The sequence below is a fragment of the Lampetra planeri genome, chromosome 50, assembly GCF_965212315.1.
Source record: "Lampetra planeri chromosome 50, kcLamPlan1.2.h2, whole genome shotgun sequence".
In the NCBI taxonomy this organism is placed as follows: domain Eukaryota; kingdom Metazoa; phylum Chordata; class Hyperoartia; order Petromyzontiformes; family Petromyzontidae; genus Lampetra; species Lampetra planeri.
The window spans coordinates 6,728,629-6,746,203 of NC_136156.1; the positions used below are offsets into that span (position 1 = coordinate 6,728,629).

Here is a 17,575-nt window from a genome sequence, read left to right on the forward strand (position 1 = left end):
CCAACCAGGGAAACGCGTGGATTCTCGGGGCCTTCCGGGGAAAGCACCAAACTTCTCCGCGGCATCGCGCGGAGATTGCGGGAGGGATAATCGCGTGAAGGAATAAAATAAGCGCCGGTGGGTATTCGCCGTCAAGTGAAGACGAAGCCACGTGCCGCCCGCTTCAGAGTGAACGTTAAAGATCCCACTGCGTGAATCTCAACACGTGGTGGTGGTCGGGGGAGGGGCATTGTGTGGCCGGCATCATGGTCCAAATTTGCAAATTATTCAACTGGGAAATACATCTTCTTGGTTCTTTCGGTAAAGTCACGTAGAAGGGAAATAATAAAATAATAAAAATAAAACATCATAAAATACAATTCTCACGACGTTTCGGCCACAACGCAAGCAGCCGTCCTCAGGTGAAGAACAGGTCTGTCGGAAAGACAGCATCTGAATGAACACCATTAAGCTTGGCAGCGTATATTTAAGCTGGGTTAGGGGAGGAAGGGCGCCTTGACAAAGGCATTTGCATATCAACAGATTAATTTAGCATATTTATGGAAAATGCAGATATGGGATTAGTCACTACTTGTGGAATGCGTAGGAGGTGTGGTGGGGTCTCAAAGTGATATTATGCCCGTGCATTATGTAGGATTAGTAGCATCAAAGGGTGGAGGTAGGGTTAGCAGTAATAAAGGGAAGGAATTTTAATAGTAAGGAGCTGCAGCAGCAATCACCGCTACCCTCTCCCACCCCGACTGCAAACACTTGGCAGGACCCTCCTGAGTGAGAAGGAGAGTCATGAGATTCGGTGAGGCTTTCCTGGGTGAACAAGCGGAATAATAATCATTAAGCATTCGTATATTTAGGCGGAATCAAATTTATTTTCAACAAAGGAAATGCATTTAATGCAGGCAGGTACATTTTGCATTTCTGTATGTATGTTGAACTTCTTTCACACCGTATGTAGTCAACCATGCTAATCGGGGGTGCAGAGATGAACCCAATGCCATAAACGCGATCTAAGATCATTTATTTACTTTCATGCCTTAAATGTTACTTATCCCATCAATACAATCACTGTAAGGACAAATATCTTTATTTTAAATGTTCCCAATATTTCTTCGTACGTGAGTTTTATAGTAACCGCAAAACACGACGGTCAAACTGGAATCAAAAAGAAAATATGTCTGTTCTTAAGATCACGTATCGGGGTTAGTTGATGGCAGGGTCATAAAACTCGAGGCAAGCTTGGCGGCAAGAAAGCACATCCTGGATTAGTCGGTGAGTAATAATATTGAGAGAGAGAGAGAGGGAGACGTGGTGAGTGACAACATTGAGAGGGAGGGAGAGAGACGTGGTGAGTGACAACATTGAGAGAGAGGGAGGGAGACGTGGTGAGTGACAATATTGAGAGAGAGAGAGGGAGACGTGGTGAGTGACAACATTGAGAGAGAGAGAGAGACGTGGTGAGTGACAATATTGAGAGAGAGAGAGGGAGACGTGGTGAGTGACAATATTGAGAGAGAGAGAGGGAGACGTGGTGAGTGACAACATTGAGAGGGAGGGAGAGAGACGTGGTGAGTGACAACATTGAGAGAGAGGGAGGGAGACGTGGTGAGTGACAATATTGAGAGAGAGAGAGGGAGACGTGGTGAGTGACAACATTGAGAGAGAGAGAGAGAGACGTGGTGAGTGACAACATTGAGAGAGAGGGAGGGAGACGTGGTGAGTGACAATATTGAGAGAGAGGGAGGGAGACGTGGTGAGTGACAATATTGAGAGAGAGGGAGGGAGACGTGGTGAGTGACAATATTGAGAGAGAGGGAGGGAGACGTGGTGAGTGACAATATTGAGAGAGAGGGAGGGAGACGTGGTGAGTGACAATATTGAGAGAGAGGGAGGGAGACGTGGTGAGTGACAATATTGAGAGAGAGGGAGGGAGACGTGGTGAGTGACAATATTGAGAGAGAGGGAGGGAGACGTGGTGAGTGACAACATTGAGAGAGAGGGAGGGAGACGTGGTGAGTGACAACATTGAGAGAGAGGGAGGGAGACGTGGTGAGTGACAATATTGAGAGAGAGGGAGGGAGACGTGGTGAGTGACAATATTGAGAGAGAGGGAGGGAGACGTGGTGAGTGACAACATTGAGAGAGAGGGAGGGAGACGTGGTGAGTGACAACATTGAGAGAGAGGGAGGGAGACGTGGTGAGTGACAATATTGAGAGAGAGAGAGGGAGACGTGGTGAGTGACAATATTGAGAGAGAGGGAGGGAGACGTGGTGAGTGACAACATTGAGAGAGAGGGAGGGAGACGTGGTGAGTAACAACATTGAGAGAGAGAGAGGGAGACGTGGTGAGTGACAATATTGAGAGAGAGAGAGGGAGACGTGGTGAGTGACAATATTGAGAGAGAGGGAGGGAGACGTGGTGAGTGACAACATTGAGAGGGAGGGAGACGTGGTGAGTGACAACATTGAGAGAGAGGGAGGGAGACGTGGTGAGTGACAACATTGAGAGAGAGGGAGGGAGACGTGGTGAGTGACAATATTGAGAGAGAGAGAGACGTGGTGAGTGACAATATTGAGAGAGAGAGAGGGAGACGTGGTGAGTGACAATATTGAGAGAGAGAGAGAGACGTGGTGAGTGACAATATTGAGAGAGAGAGAGAGGGAGACGTGGTGAGTGACAACATTGAGAGAGAGGGAGACGTGGTGAGTGACAACATTGAGAGAGAGGGAGGGAGACGTGGTGAGTGACAACATTGAGAGGGAGGGAGACGTGGTGAGTGACAATATTGAGAGAGAGAGAGGGAGACGTGGTGAGTGACAATATTGAGAGAGAGAGAGGGAGACGTGGTGAGTGACGACATTGAGAGAGAGGGAGAGAGACGTGGTGAGTGACAATATTGAGAGAGAGGGAGGGAGACGTGGTGAGTGACAATATTGAGAGGGAGGGAGACGTGGTGAGTAACAACATTGAGAGGGAGGGAGAGAGACGTGGTGAGTGACAACATTGAGAGGGAGGGAGACGTGGTGAGTGATGACACTGAGAGAGAGAGAGGGAGACGTGGTGAGTGACAACATTGAGAGAGAGGGAGGGAGACGTGGTGAGTGACAACATTGAGAGAGAGGGAGGGAGACGTGGTGAGTAATTTTGCCATCATTCTAGATTTGAAGTTTTCGTGACTGCAATAATGCATTCTCTTTATTTTGTTCGGTAAAGTCATTTAGGTTAAAAGAAAACAAATAAATTAAATCACGACGTTTCAGAGGCAACAGCAAAATTAATACAGTCATTTTGCTGTGACGGTTCCACCTGAAGACGGAAGCTTGTGTTGCCTCCGAAACGTCGTGATTTACTTTAGTAGTTTTCTTTTAACCTACGTGACTTTACCGAAAAAAGCCAAAGAGTAATAATAGCCACCGTCAGGGCCGAGGGCGGGACGCGTTACAAAAAACAGGGCGATGTAAATTAGATGGAAATGAACGCGCACGCGGGCTCCACATTTCACAGAGTCCTCCCGAAACCCGGGCCGCGTGTTAATGAAGAACCACGCCGCCTTTATAAACGCCACCGAAGCCGGGGACAACTCCACCGTCATCCCACAGACAAGCACCCACACTCGCCCTCGTCCTCCTCCGTCCACGCTCGTCCATCGTCAAGCCTCCATCCATCCTCATCATCTCGTAACCTCGTCGACAAGTCCCCCGCACCGCAGCCACCATGAGCGTCGAGAGAGTCTCATCGTATCGCCGCTACTTCGAGGGAGAATCCCTGCACATGCGCGCCTCCAGTCCATCGCCCGTGCGCAGCGCTCTGCTCCGGGGCTCAAGCGCTGCCCGTGCCGGGAGCGCTTCGCCCGGCCGCGGATTCGCCTCCTCCACGCAGCGCCGCTCCGCCAGCATCGCGATCGGCTCTCGACGCAGCGGCTACTCGGCATCGTACGGACTGCACGGGGCTCGCGCCTCCAGGTGCGCTTTTGGTTTTGATTCTGGGGTCAAGGCGCGCCGTGTGGTGCCGTCGCCTTTTTTTTCTATTACGCGCTTTTATTTAACTCACCCGCTGTCTGTTGTTGTAGTCGCATCCTCAAATCTTGTAACTCAATTTTAAGCCACTTTCCAGTGTGGTATCGACTGCAAACTTGGTATACGTATGTCATACTGATGACAATACTATATTCTATCATGAATTTTTTTTTTACAAAATTTTTATTTTTTTATTTTAACATAATTTTTTTTAAAAATACGGTGGCGAGATGTTAACAACCGCGCCCGGTATACAAGAGGTCGTCGATTTGATCGCGACCCTGACGCCTGTTGTATATTTTGAGTTTGCGTCTCTCTCTCTTTCTGTCTCTTTGTGTGTCTCTCTGTCTCTCTCCGTGGTCGCGTGGATTTTATTACGAGGCCTTCGGTGTTTGCCCTCCACATTGAGACTCAACATTACAACGCGTTCAGAGTATTTGGCCGTTGTACATTTCCACACAATAAGCCGCTCCATTGAGCTATCATTCTGGGCAGCTCACTGATGCTTCCCCGGGATAAATAATGTAAAATTTCCGAATTATATTAATGAATTATTTGGTGACCCTGCTACTGCTGCATTGGCACAAACTAAATTAACAAACAAAAAGCTCGCCCACCACATCCGTCAACAAACACTGCGCGTCCTTGGAAGAATAAAACACCGTCGACAAGAGGCGGCATGTCGGCCAGTGGTCCATTTCTTCGCTGCAACAGAGAATCCAGTTGATCCACAAGTGATTTGGGGTGTACCAAGGCCGGCCGGTCACGCTTTGAATGCGCGCGCACGCCGGCCTGGTTAAAGCCACCGGCGTTAATATCTCAGCCGTGGAACGAGAGCCTCCGTTGATAACCATGCTCAGTTTCACATTCAGTCGGAATCAGATGAACCGTCCGTGGCAATCTGGCAACCACCGATCCGCCTCAAGGGGCCTCCTCCTCCTCTTTGTCCTCCCCTTCTTCCTCCTCCTCGTCGTCGAGCCCTGAGTCGTCTCTGGAACTAGACACGGGGGAGGGGGTGGTTTGCGAAACGTCGCTTCTCTGCCGCCGTGGCTTTGGTCGTCGGGAATTCACTCTCTCCGTGCTCTCTCTCTCTCAGCGCGCCACACATCGATCGGCGTCCGTGTTGACTTGTTTTTAAATACCACAATCCTCTAAAGACCTCTCTCCCTCTCGTTAATGTCTTCTCCCTGTACCCTGTTGTATGTGCGCGTTCCAAAATGCGCCAACGAACGCACGAACGAACGAGTGAGCGCGTGCGTCCGCAACTCCCTGTCGATGAGATGGGACGCGGTCCCCACCACCACCACCCCACCACCACCACACCACCACCACCCCACCATCACCACCACCACACCACCACCCCACCACCACCACCCCACCACCACCACCACCACACCACCACCACCCCACCACCACCACCACACCACCACCACCCCACCACCACCACCACACCACCACCACACCACCACCCCACCACCACCACACCACCACCACACCACCACCCCACCCCACCACCACCACCACACCACCACCACACCACAACCCCACCACCACCACCACCACACCACCACCCCACCCCACCACCACCCTACCACCACCACCACCCCACACCACCACCACCCCACCACCACCACACCACAACCCCACCACCACCACCCAACCACCACCACCACACCACCACCCCACCCCACCACCACCCCACCACCACCCTACCACCACCACCACCCCACACCACCACCACCCCACCACCACCACCACCCCACCACCACCCCACCACCCACCCCCCTCTTCGACGGTGCCGGCGACGCGAGGACTCGATCTTGATGCTTGCCGTGGTGGTGGTGGTGGTGTGTGTCGGGGTGGTGTCGGGGTGTCTCTGCGTGCGCCAGATTCGGCGCAGGATCCGGGGGTCCTGGTCCCGATCTGGTAGCGGCCAGCGCTCAGAATGCCGAGTACCGCGCCGCGAGATGCAGCGAGAGGCAGGAGTTGGTGGGACTCAACGATCGACTCGCCGTCTACATCGAACTCGTACGAGCTGCCCCCCCCCCCCACCCCACCCCCAAACCCCCCCACCAAACCCCCACCCCCCCCCAACACCCCACCGGGATCTCTGCCTTCTTCGTAGGTGCTGCTGCTGCTGGACGGCAGCACTTGTCCCAATAGTATGTTAAGGCTACACGGGGGACCTTTGTCTCTTTCTTACGTGCTGCTACTCTCTAACAATAGAACTTGTCCCAACAGTCTGTTAAGGCTACACGGGGAATCTTTGTCTTTTTCTTAAGTACTGCTACTCTGTAACAGTAGAACTTGTCCCAATAGTCTGTTAAGGCTACACGGGGGATCTTTGTCTCTTTCTTACGTGCTGCTACTCTCTAACACTAGAACTTGTCCCAATAGTCTGTTAAGGCTACACGGGTGACCTTTGTCTCTTTCTTACGTGCTGCTACTCTGTAACATTAGAACTTGTCTTAACATCCCGTCAAGGCTACACGGGGAATCTTTGTCTTTGCCCCGCCCCCCCTCTCCCCAGGTGCGCACGCTGGAGCAAGACAACCGCATGCTGGAGGCGGAGATCGAGGCGCTGATGCGTCGCGACACGAAGCCCACGGGGCTGCGAGCGCTCTACGAGGCTGAGCTCAAGGAGCTGCGCCGAGCCGCCGAGAGCGTGCGCATCGAGCAGGTGAGGGGACAAAGGCAAAGGTCCCCCGTATAGCCTCAGCAGACTGTCGGGGCAAGTGCTATTGTTGTAGCGAGTAGGCAACACGAGGGGGGTGGGGGCAACACCACGCCCGACCGTCTTTGTCTCCCCCGGTGGCGATGTTTTCGCATGGCACCGGGTACTCAGTTGAGGCTGAGTCGACCTAGGTGAGGCCCAGTACCGGTTCAGATAATACTGGTCAACAAAAAACACATTTTTTTCTGGCCTGGACTTTTGCAGCTGTTTTAGACTAATTTCAGGGTGCTGATTCCAAATCTGATCTCAGATTTGCTCTATCACATCTCATTTTTATGCTATCGGCATACCCCATTTTCATTGATTTTACCCGAAATTAACTCTGTCACATATGATTGCAAGTTGTTGCGAGTCAGTGACTGCTTTAGTGTTAAAATATGGTGCTGTATTTTTAGGATGGTGTGTTTATAATATCATTTTATCTAGATATCCACATTTATTTAATATTTTTCTTCTGCAGTTTTAATTGAAAATGCAATATTTGATATCTCAAAAATCTGATGTGATAGACAAAAACTGATGCCAGATTTGGAATCAGCACCCCAAAATTACATTAAAACCGTTGGAATACCTTATTCCAGAAAAAGTGTGTTGACCAGATTTGGAATCAGCACCCCAAAATTACCTTAAAAAACCGTTGGAATACCTTATGCCAAAAAAAGTGTGTTGACCAGTGATAATCGTCACCGGTGTTGGTGGGCGTGAGCGGGAGTCGAACTCGGGTCGCCGGGTTCGTGGCGCTGCGCGCTGACCGCTGCTCTGCCACGCGTGGGGCCCCACCGGAGCGCTACGTCAGTTGATGACCCAAGCAAACGTCGCTCACTCACTCACTCTCACTCACTCACTCAAACAATCACCACGCGATTGACCAAGCAATGAATGAATCAACTGAACATTAAATTAATTGATTAATCAGTATAATCAGTTAGTTAATCGATCAAGCTGCAATTACTTTAGCAATAAACCACTCAAAATGATGATTTGAACAAGCAATCAATCGATTAACTAAGAAATCAATCAATTAATCATGGCATCAATTGAACAATCACTCAACCAATCGATTAAGCAACCAATCAATACATTAATCACACAATCAATTAACCAACAACCATTGAATCAAACCAATCAGTCATAAAGTCATTTTCAAACAACTCATTGTACCCGCGCACAGATGCTGAGTGATTTTTACGAAAACCTCGTAGTTTTACAGCCTGCACTGTTATTCTGTTCTGATGGGTTTCTGAGTCATTTACTGATTTAATAATCGTCAGGTAACCAGGGTGATTGATTATCCAGCGCTCACTGATTCACTGATTACGCACTCATTGATTCATGGATTTGCTCACTGATTCACTGACTAATTGATTCACTGAGTCACTCACTCACTGATTCACTCACTCATTTTATTCACTGATTCACTTACTCACTGTTTCACTCACTGATTCACTCACTCATTGATTCACGGATTCAATCACTCACTGATTCACTCACTCACTAATTCATTCAGTCACTGATTCACTCACTAATTCACTTACTCATTGATTCACTGATTCACTCACTCACTGATTCACTCACTCACTAATTCACCCACTCACTTATTCACTCACTCATTGATTCACTGATTCACTCACTCACCGATTCACTTACTCACTAATTCACTCACTCACTGATTTACTCACTCACTAATTCACTCACTCACTAATTCACTCACTCACTGATTTGCTCACTCACTGGCAGTTGGTCGCCTCCTCGTTTTAATTCTCAGAGCTGGGATTTAGGCAAAATCGAATTCAGTCAAACAATTGTAATCCACACAGCGCACTTCACATAAATAAAAGCCAACTCGAAACACTTTACATGAAAAAAATGTACACGAATATCCAGCACTTAGAATAATATAGCACAATATAAAACACATTTACTTTAAACTAGCAAAGTGAAATGTCGAGGTCATCTCTGTGAGCTCTTATCTGATTAAATGAATCTAACCGAATCGACAAGTGAATCGTGTGGTATAGGGCTGATAAGTGGGATAGCATTAACAGAGGGCTGATGTTACTGAGAGTTGTCCTGAGATGGATGAACGACGACGACGACGATGATTATGATTTATTTTTAATCCACTCTAGGACTCCGCCGTGGCAGAGAAAGATTCCCTGGCCGCAGAGTTGGCGGTGATCATGAGCAAGTACGACATCATTCTGCAGGAGAGGAAGGACGCTGAGGCTGAGTTGGATGCCTTCCGGCCGGTAAGCCCGACTCACCGCTCGTTCTTCGGAGGGGGTGCTGCGATGGAGAGATGTAACTACCCCGCCTGGTATACAGGATGGTTGTAGGTTCGATCCCGACCAATTATGGCAATTCTGGCCAAATCGCCCGATGATGCTGGCTATAATTGCAAGCGAAACGTCACACTACTCAAATTGTAAATGCTGTGGATTTGTTCTGCAACACACCGGTGGGCTGAATAATAACGAATTGGCACGTTTTGTTTCCGTGACAAACCTTACTAATTGGCTGTGTTGGATGGTAGTGGGTGACCGAGTCATTTATACTTATGTAATCTAACCCAAGAAACCTTTATTATGAATGTATATTTGGAGTTTGTACATCTCTGTGAATTTTTCTCCGGATCCTCCGGTTTTCCCCCTCCACGTTTGAAATCAACATCACGCGTTTTGAATATTTGGCCACTGCTGTAAATTTCCACTTGATAAGCCACTTCGTTGAGCTATCCATTCGTGGACAGGTCGCCTCCGAAAAAGAGCTACATCGCTCAGTGGGGGCCTTACCTGGTGAAGTAAAAGAAGAAAGTTCACCTTCTTGGTTCTTTCGGTAAATTCACGTAGAAGGGAAATAAATAAATAAAATAAAACATAATAAAATAATTCTCACGACGTTTCGGCCACAACGCAAGCAGCCGTCCTCAGGTGAAGAACAGGTCTGTCGGAGAGACAGCAGCCGTTGTGGCCGAAATGTCATGAGAATTGTATTTTATTATGTTTTATTTTTATTATTTCCCTTCTACGTGACTTTACCGAAAGAACCAAGAAGATGAATCCCTGCAGTCACGAAAGCTTTAAATCGAAAAAGTTAAGTTTTAGTTTCGCTGCGTGTCATCCCCGACGTGGTGCTTAGGACGTGGACGCCGCCACCTCAAAGAGAGTGGACCTGGAGGCCCAGATCGAGCTGCTGGAGCGAGAACTTGAGTTCCTGAAACGCGTGCAGCATCAGGTAAAGCTCGCTGCTCACTGGCAGCTTCGCATCCGCACAATGAATGGGTGCCGGAAAGGTTCTCACCGGCCAGTCCCAAGAGTTCACTGTTCATGAACTCTTGGAAGTGCTTGCACAAAGGATAGTAACATCTCATCCTGTGTTCTTTGGAATCACCTCGGCACGTTTCACGACAGATGTCTGAATCTCGAGCCCCGTGATGCGCGCTATCAGCGCCGGCTGCAACGGCCGACACGGATTTTTTTTGCTTTTTAACGCGAATTCTGACGCACGCACCAAATGCCCAGAACGTCGGAGTTGAGCAACAAGGAGGCACTAACACCATTAGAACCTCATTTGCCAGTAAAAAATATGATAATTTGTTTTTTTACCCTTCTATCTGGCAACAAAACTGACACCTTTTTTACAAGGCGTCATCGGGCGTGGACCAATCAACTTCAAGGACAGTGCATATATTATCAGAGTTATGTTTTTGTTTGCATTATGGCTGCAGGTATTGTGGTCTATGCAAACGTGACTACTTGTAAAAAAGGTGTCAGTTTTGTTGCCAGATAAAAGGGTAAAAAACCAATGATCAATTCTCAAGGAGGCACTAATCACAGGCCGCTAGGCCCCAAAGGCTTCTGCCAGGCGGAGATAACGGCGCCCCCCCCCCCCCAAGGCCACCGTGATGTTGGTGTGTCATGCTCACTGCCGCCTCCATCTCTCGTATAGCCAAGGGAGAGGAATCACGACATAGCGAACACATCCCTTGACGTTATTGCCTTTTTTACGTCTCGTAGAAAATGTCCTCAAAAGATGTATCATTGCATTCAAGAGACACGTTAAACCGCTGAATTGACTCCGCCGGGAGCGACACCGTCTGCCACCTCCGATTCGCACGCTTGGCTACGTACGGCGCGAAAGAAGCTCAACGTACATGCATACATCTGCCACCCTGCTCCCTGCACGTGGAGTTTCTCAAGCACCTCGTCGACTGTGTGACCCAACCAATACCCGCCTCCCAGCTGCCGGATCGCTTCACTGCTGGAGAAAGTGCGAACGCCGCTGTTGTGTTGCTCTTGCTGCGTGCATCTCGTCCTGCCAACAGGAGATCGAGGAGCTCATGGCCCAGATCCAGGTGGTTTCCGCCACCGTGGAGCTGTCGTACGGACTGCCCGACCTCACCAACGCCCTGCGGGACATCCGTGCCCACTATGAGGACATCGCCTCCAAGAATCTCAAGGTATTTGATTTGTGTTTAGTCATTTTTTTTTTATCACGTAGAGCACGTAGCAACAACAACAAAAACTACACAATTCCTTAGGAACAGGTACAAAACGTCGAACGGACCAGTAGCAAAGAGCACGATCAAAGTTGTAATAGACAAGGGAGTAGAGAGTGAATCTTTCTTGAATTGAGCAAAGGGTTCTTTATTATCGTTGAGCCGGGGGTGGGGGGGGATGGTGGGAGTTGGGAATTTGAAAGTGGAGCGGTGCGAGGGAAGAAGCAGACAGAGGAGTGAGGTGACCTGCAGTGCGGTGAGTGGGGTGGGTGAGTGGGGTGGGTGGAGTGGGTGAGTGGGGTGAGTGGAGTGGGTGAGTGGGGTGAGTGGGTGAGTGAGTGGGTGAGTTGGTGGGTGGAGTGGGTGAGTAGAGTGGGTGAGTGAGTGGGTGGGAGAGGGGGTGGGAGAGTGAGTGGGTGAGTGAGTGGATGAGTGGAATGGGTAAGAGAGTGAGTGGGTGAGTGGGGAATTGGAGTGGGTGAGTTGGTGGGTGGGTGAGTAGAGTGGGTGGGAGAGTGGGTGGGAGGGTGGGTGAGTGAGTGGGTGAGTGAGTGGGTAAGTGGAGGGAGTGGAAGAATGAGTGGGTGACTGAGTGGATGAATGGAGTGTGTGTGAGTGGGTAAGTGGAGTGGGAGAGTGAGTGGGTGAGTGAATGGGTAAGTGGAGTGGGTGGGAGAGTGAGTGGGTGAGTGAGTGGGTAAGTGGAGTGAGTGGAAGTGTGAGTGTATCGTCGTGACCTGCAGTGTGTGTATGTATGTCGACCACTGGGGTACCGCACAAACGGGATCCAAGGCGATCAATATCAACACTCTGTATACACCTCCAGTGTATGGAGAGTGATGATCGCTTCCTAGCTTGGTGGTAAGAATTACACATTCATGTTGCAGGGTCCAGTTATGAAACGTGTGTTTAACAAACAAACAAAAACATTATATCGCAAGGGAGTGTTGTCCATTAGTCTGCGTGGCATTGGCAGCTGTGTGACGCCCACATCCTCGATGTGCCCTGTCCCGTAACAGGAGATGGACGACTGGTACAAGAACAAGTTTGCCGACGTCAGCCAAAACAGCAGCCGCAACGTCGAGGAATTCTGCATCCTCAAGAAGGAGCTCTCCGACTCAAAACTCCTGGTACGTGCACGTGCGTGTGTGTGTGGAGCTGCGTGCGTGTGTGTGGAGCTGTGTGTGTGTGTGGGGAGCGGTGGTGTAGCGGTTAGCGCGCTGCGCTACGAACCTGGTGACCCGGGTTCGATTCCCGCTCACGGCCGACACCAGTGACAATTATATAAACCGGTTCTGGGCCTCCTCTATGTCGACTCAGCCTCGAATGAGTACCTGGTGCGGTGCGTGAAAACATCGCCACTAGGAAGACAAAAGCGGCCGGGCGTGGTGCTGGCCACCCACCCCCTGGTGTGCCATTCTGGCCCTTCACAGGTGCTCGCTAACAGCACTTGCCCCTACAGCCTGTCAAGGCTATGCTGGGGAATCTTTGTCTTTGTGCGTCGACGAGCATTTGTCACGGCGGAGAATCTCAGGGGGTCTTCGTGCACCCCCCCCCACCCCCCGCGTGTAACGCAAGTTAACGGAGATCGTCATCGGTGGGGTCACAGCGTGCGCACTTTGAGATTCTCGTTGCGTGAACGGCGAAGAGCGGCACGTGTGTGAAACGAGCACAAGTAAAATAACAAGGCTCAACCCACTGATCAATAACACGAAAATAAAACAACAAAAAACATTAAAAGGAAACTTTTCTGACAGGTGACGTTTTTTGACAATTGCCCTTCTTCATAGCGCACACACACACACGTGCTGTATTTAAAGACGTCCTTCCAAGGCGAATGCATCTCCGATGGGTTTGGCTCCACATTCAATTCAGGGCTTGTCTGCAGTCGCGGGCAGATGGCAGCTTACACATTTCACTGATAAGTCGCGCGATCAGAGGCCTCCTTTTCGTGAACGTCACATCGTGCGTATGCCTCGTGTGTGTCCAGTACAGCCGTGGTCTTCATCGCAATGCCCCCTGGCCACTGGCGGCCCCTGACGACACACAAAGAGTGACCCCTCGACCCCCGCGTGCTGCGATGAACCCCCGTGTGTGATGCTGTGACCCCCCCCCACCACCACCACCACCCACCTATAGATACAGGCGCTTGAGAGGGAACTGGAGAACCTCAAGTTGAGGAACTCGGCTTTGCTCGCCCAGATCAAGGACACAGAGGAGAAGTACCGCATTGAGCTGGAACAGTACCAGGTGAGCTTTTGGCGCTTCACGAAAAAAACATTAAAAGGAAACTTTTCTGACATGTGACGTTTTTAACAATTGCCCTTCTTCATAGCGCGCACACACACACACGTGCTGTATTTAAGAGACGTCGAGCCAACGTTGGGCACCGACGCGGTTCCGGACCGCATTGGCCGAACGTTCGGTGCTCGATGGGGCGTTCCGATACCCGCGGCGCCGAGAGCGGTCGCTCCATTAGGTGTTGGGATACCGTCGGCATGATTCTGCACGTTTGTACGGGATTCGTTGCTTTGGAATCACCCGACAGGCAACACCAGCACCGTACTCTTTGGTTCTTTCGGTAAAGTCACGTAGGTATAAAATAAAATAAATCACGACGTTTCGGGCGCAACGCAAGTGTCCGTCATCAGGTGATTTTATTTTATTTTCTACCTACGTGACTTTATCGAAAGAACCAAGAATATGCCTCCAAGAACTTACGTCTCCAAGTGAGTCACTACACATGAATGGGCTACAGCCTGTGGATAGGCCCCCTTCTGTCGTTAGGGTTGCAGTTGAACATGAGGTCCTGTTTGCTGCCTTCAATGGCCCAGGTAACCATGGCTAATCTGTCGTCTCTTCTCAGCTGCAACTAGATACTCTCAAGGAAGAGCTGAGGTCCACCAAGGAGAAGATGGCCATCCACCTTCAAGAATATCAGGACCTTCTTAATGTCAAGATGGCTCTGGACATTGAGATCGCCACTTACCGGTAACTGATTGTGTGGACGAGCGGTGGCGCGGTGGTTCGTGCACTACGTCATGAAATCGGCGACCTGAGTTGTTATTCCCAGTGGTGACTCATATGCGGTGAGTGAAATCCGAACCGGTCCCGATGCAATTATATAAGAATTGAAAAATAGCGATTGTTATCCACGTGCATGTATTGTGGGCGTAAGTATCAACAACAATGGCTCAACGCATGAATGCACAGACTACATGCGCTCTCTCACATCACAAACAGAATATTTATTTACACTGGAGGAATATAATGAGCTATTAAGCTCTTTTTCACACATGTCCAGTCGTGGCGGGTAAGAACGATACAACAACAAACAGTGCAAAAACACAATAACGGTGCAGAGCACAAGAAAGGCAAAACAATCACCCGCTCATCGCCCTCTAAAAGAGTTCATTTAGAAAGTTCCAAACTATTTGGTGGTGCTGCTGCTGCATTGGCACGCGAGCACCATCACCAACAACAAGGCATCACAATCGTCAATAACACTGTTGCCTTGCAAGGAATATATAATGGTCCTCATTCACCGCACGTAAATTAATTACTTCCGATGAAGAAGAGCCATTAGAAGAGACATTGCCCAATACGTCACCTAGAATATATTTTCCTTTGTGTTGTTGAAGAATGTGTTTTGATTTCGGTAAAATATTGGGAGTTTTGTAAAAATAAAAATGTTTAGCAATGTTAAGAAGTGCATGTAAGGCTTCACCCAACCCTGTGTGTGTGAGCTCACGATGATCATTGTTCATGCCCAATATCCTCTTTCCGAGCTAAACTCCGCTCTGTTGCACGGTGCGTGTGTGCGCGTGCGTGCCGCGCAGCAAACTCCTGGAAGGCGAGGACTGTCGCATCTCGGCGATGGTGAGTGAGTTTTCAAGCGGCTGGAGCAGCTCTGCTCACCAACACCAGCAGTCGTCTTTCCAGGAGCAGAAGGTGGTGGAGACAACCGAGAGGAAGACACTCATCAGGTGAGGCTCGCACCGCTCACGCTCGGACTTCGCGGCCCAGCCGTGCGCTACTCTCACTCGCTCACACGCTCAACCGGCCCCGGCTCGTAGCGACCACCACGTCGACCTCCCCGCCGCAGCCCTCCAAGCGTCATTTAGTCGAGGCCCCCAAGATCCGTCGCGACTTTCCGCAGCAGCCGCTTTGCGCCTTTGCCCGAGACCTCGGAGTCGTTTCCAGCCGCTGCCCTCCCGGGTCTTGTGCCGCGTCGTTGTTGGGTGGTGGCGCGCCTCTGCGGTCGATCACGATTTGGCTACGTACGGTGCGACAGAAGTTCAACGCGTGCGTACAGAGACAGGGAGCGGCGCGAGCTCCTCTCGGAGGAGTCGACGGCCGTTCGTCTCATGACGGACGCCGGCGGACAGAGAGAGGCGGGCGCCTTGCTGCAGTGACGATCGGATCGGCATGCTCCCTGATCTCCCTACCTACTCTTCCCTCCTCCCCCTACCACCTCCTCGTTGCGGCTGCCTCTTACAAAGTGGGGGCGGTGGATGGCGCCGGCAAGGCGCGATGGATACCCTGGATCGTAGCCGAGTCGGCTTTCAGTGTAGTCCAGGTGTCAGGCCCACAGGGTTAAAAATCGGCCGTGTCAGAGCACTGAGCTACAGGCCGCTGATACATCTACGACCCGGGCAGGTTCTCGGGTGTGGAGTTTTCCGGTCTCAGCTTGGTCAGTCACCGGCGACTGCACGCAGGAGAGAGCCGTTCGTTTGGGTAGCTCCTCAAAGAGCAACTTTGGATTACCGCTTGGCAAACGGGCACGTTTTGTCATCTGCGGTTGAAGAAGGTTCAATTGCTGAGTGAGTCGAACTCTTGGAGGATATGAGCAGGGCCGGATTAAGATGTTGTAGGCCCCTGGGCTACAGGTACTGTGAGGCCCCCAGTAATATTTTCAAAAGGAAAACAAAGTTAAAGAAAAATAAAATGTATTTTTACAAGGCTAACAACAAATAAGTTTCAGCATTCCCAAATGAAATAACTTTTCACTTCATCTCTGGAGGCCCTCCAGCTGACGGAGGCCCCTGGGGATGCAGCCCCTAAAGCCACGTGCCTGAATCCGGCCCTGGATATGAGGGTCACCTCCATGAATTAAAAAAACACAACCTGGCAACTCTGCTCGCCGTAGCAAGCTGCAGAATAGGTTGGTGGCAGGGTTTTATATTGATGTTGCATCTTTAACCGTGCTTTTTGTATTTATTACAGATCATCAAAGTCGTAAATGTTACTGGACTACAAGGAGTGTGAAGACAATCGCGTGGATTGCAACTTCACGGGACGAGGCTTATTGTAGACAAGCGCCATGTACCAACATGCTACGATGATGAATAAATATTCAAATGAGCTATTAAATGCTTGCCTTGCACGATTAGAACACGCTGTACCACATAGACATAACGATGTCTAAGCACAGTCTTTTACTCAATCAGATTTTTTTGCCAGTGGCTCAGATGACTCGTGGTGGTTTCTACAACATCAGCGCAATGGGACAGCTTGGCAGAGTTCCTGCGCTAGATTCCTATGATCGCACACACACACACGCACGCCTGTCATACAAAAAACAGAGTTCTCAAGTGCAGCAGCACCTGCTTTGCGGTTTTTGTTTTCCTTTTGTCATTTCGGTGACCCCCGGGGGTCAATCTTGCAAACGAGACTCATTCCTGGTCCACTGAGTGCTCGCCTGCTTATCAATTAAACATCAATGGGCTCAGGTCCGTCACGTGGACGCGCTGCACTCAAAAGGAACACAACTTCAATGAAATTTGCGGTTTGAAATGAATTCCACCAATTCCAGCTCTGAAGGTTTATTCAGCAGACAGGTAAAGCGGATCAGTGCTCACTTTGTTTGCACGGCTAAAGACTCGTACGGTCTAGCAGCTGTGATGACAAGCTTGCGAACGATATTGGCAAATGTGTGCGACTGTGGTGTAATTCGCCGGTATTCTCTGCAATAAGGCAAAGTATCTGCGGTGGGATCTGTCTTGGAACGCGTCGTCTAAATGTGGGCAGCAGAATTGGAATACATCCTGTGAAAAAGTATTAACCTTAAACACAATTGTGAACAATATACTCAATAAAGCTGCATGAATAAAACAAAAGATGCCCTCTGCGCGTATTTTCTGCACGTGCGTGCATTTGTGTGAAGGACGTTTCGGCCTGGTGAAACCGACGGGGTAAAACCATACTCTTGAGTGTTGTGCAGGAAGCATGATTGATATTTGATGTCGGGCACTATACAACGTAGAGTGCCACGGTGGCGAGATGTTAACTACCTCCCCTGGTATATAGGTGGCCGTGGGTTCGACCCCGGC

The 17,575-nt window shown here is 50.0% G+C and overlaps 1 protein-coding gene across 1 annotated transcript; it reads left to right on the plus strand.

Annotated features, from left to right (window-relative positions):
* The first annotated feature begins 3,577 nt into the window (after positions 1-3,577).
* LOC144734194 (desmin-like) lies at positions 3,578-17,362 on the plus strand. The gene is made up of 11 exons (XM_078616278.1): positions 3,578-3,957; positions 5,901-6,039; positions 6,542-6,691; positions 8,875-8,994; positions 9,884-9,979; positions 11,070-11,204; positions 12,263-12,373; positions 13,383-13,493; positions 14,110-14,234; positions 15,083-15,229; positions 16,470-17,362. The coding sequence occupies exons 1-11, from the start codon at positions 3,710-3,712 to the stop codon at positions 16,483-16,485; spliced, it is 1,398 nt and encodes a 465-aa protein (XP_078472404.1). The 5' UTR covers positions 3,578-3,709; the 3' UTR covers positions 16,486-17,362.
* The last annotated feature ends 213 nt before the right edge of the window (positions 17,363-17,575 follow it).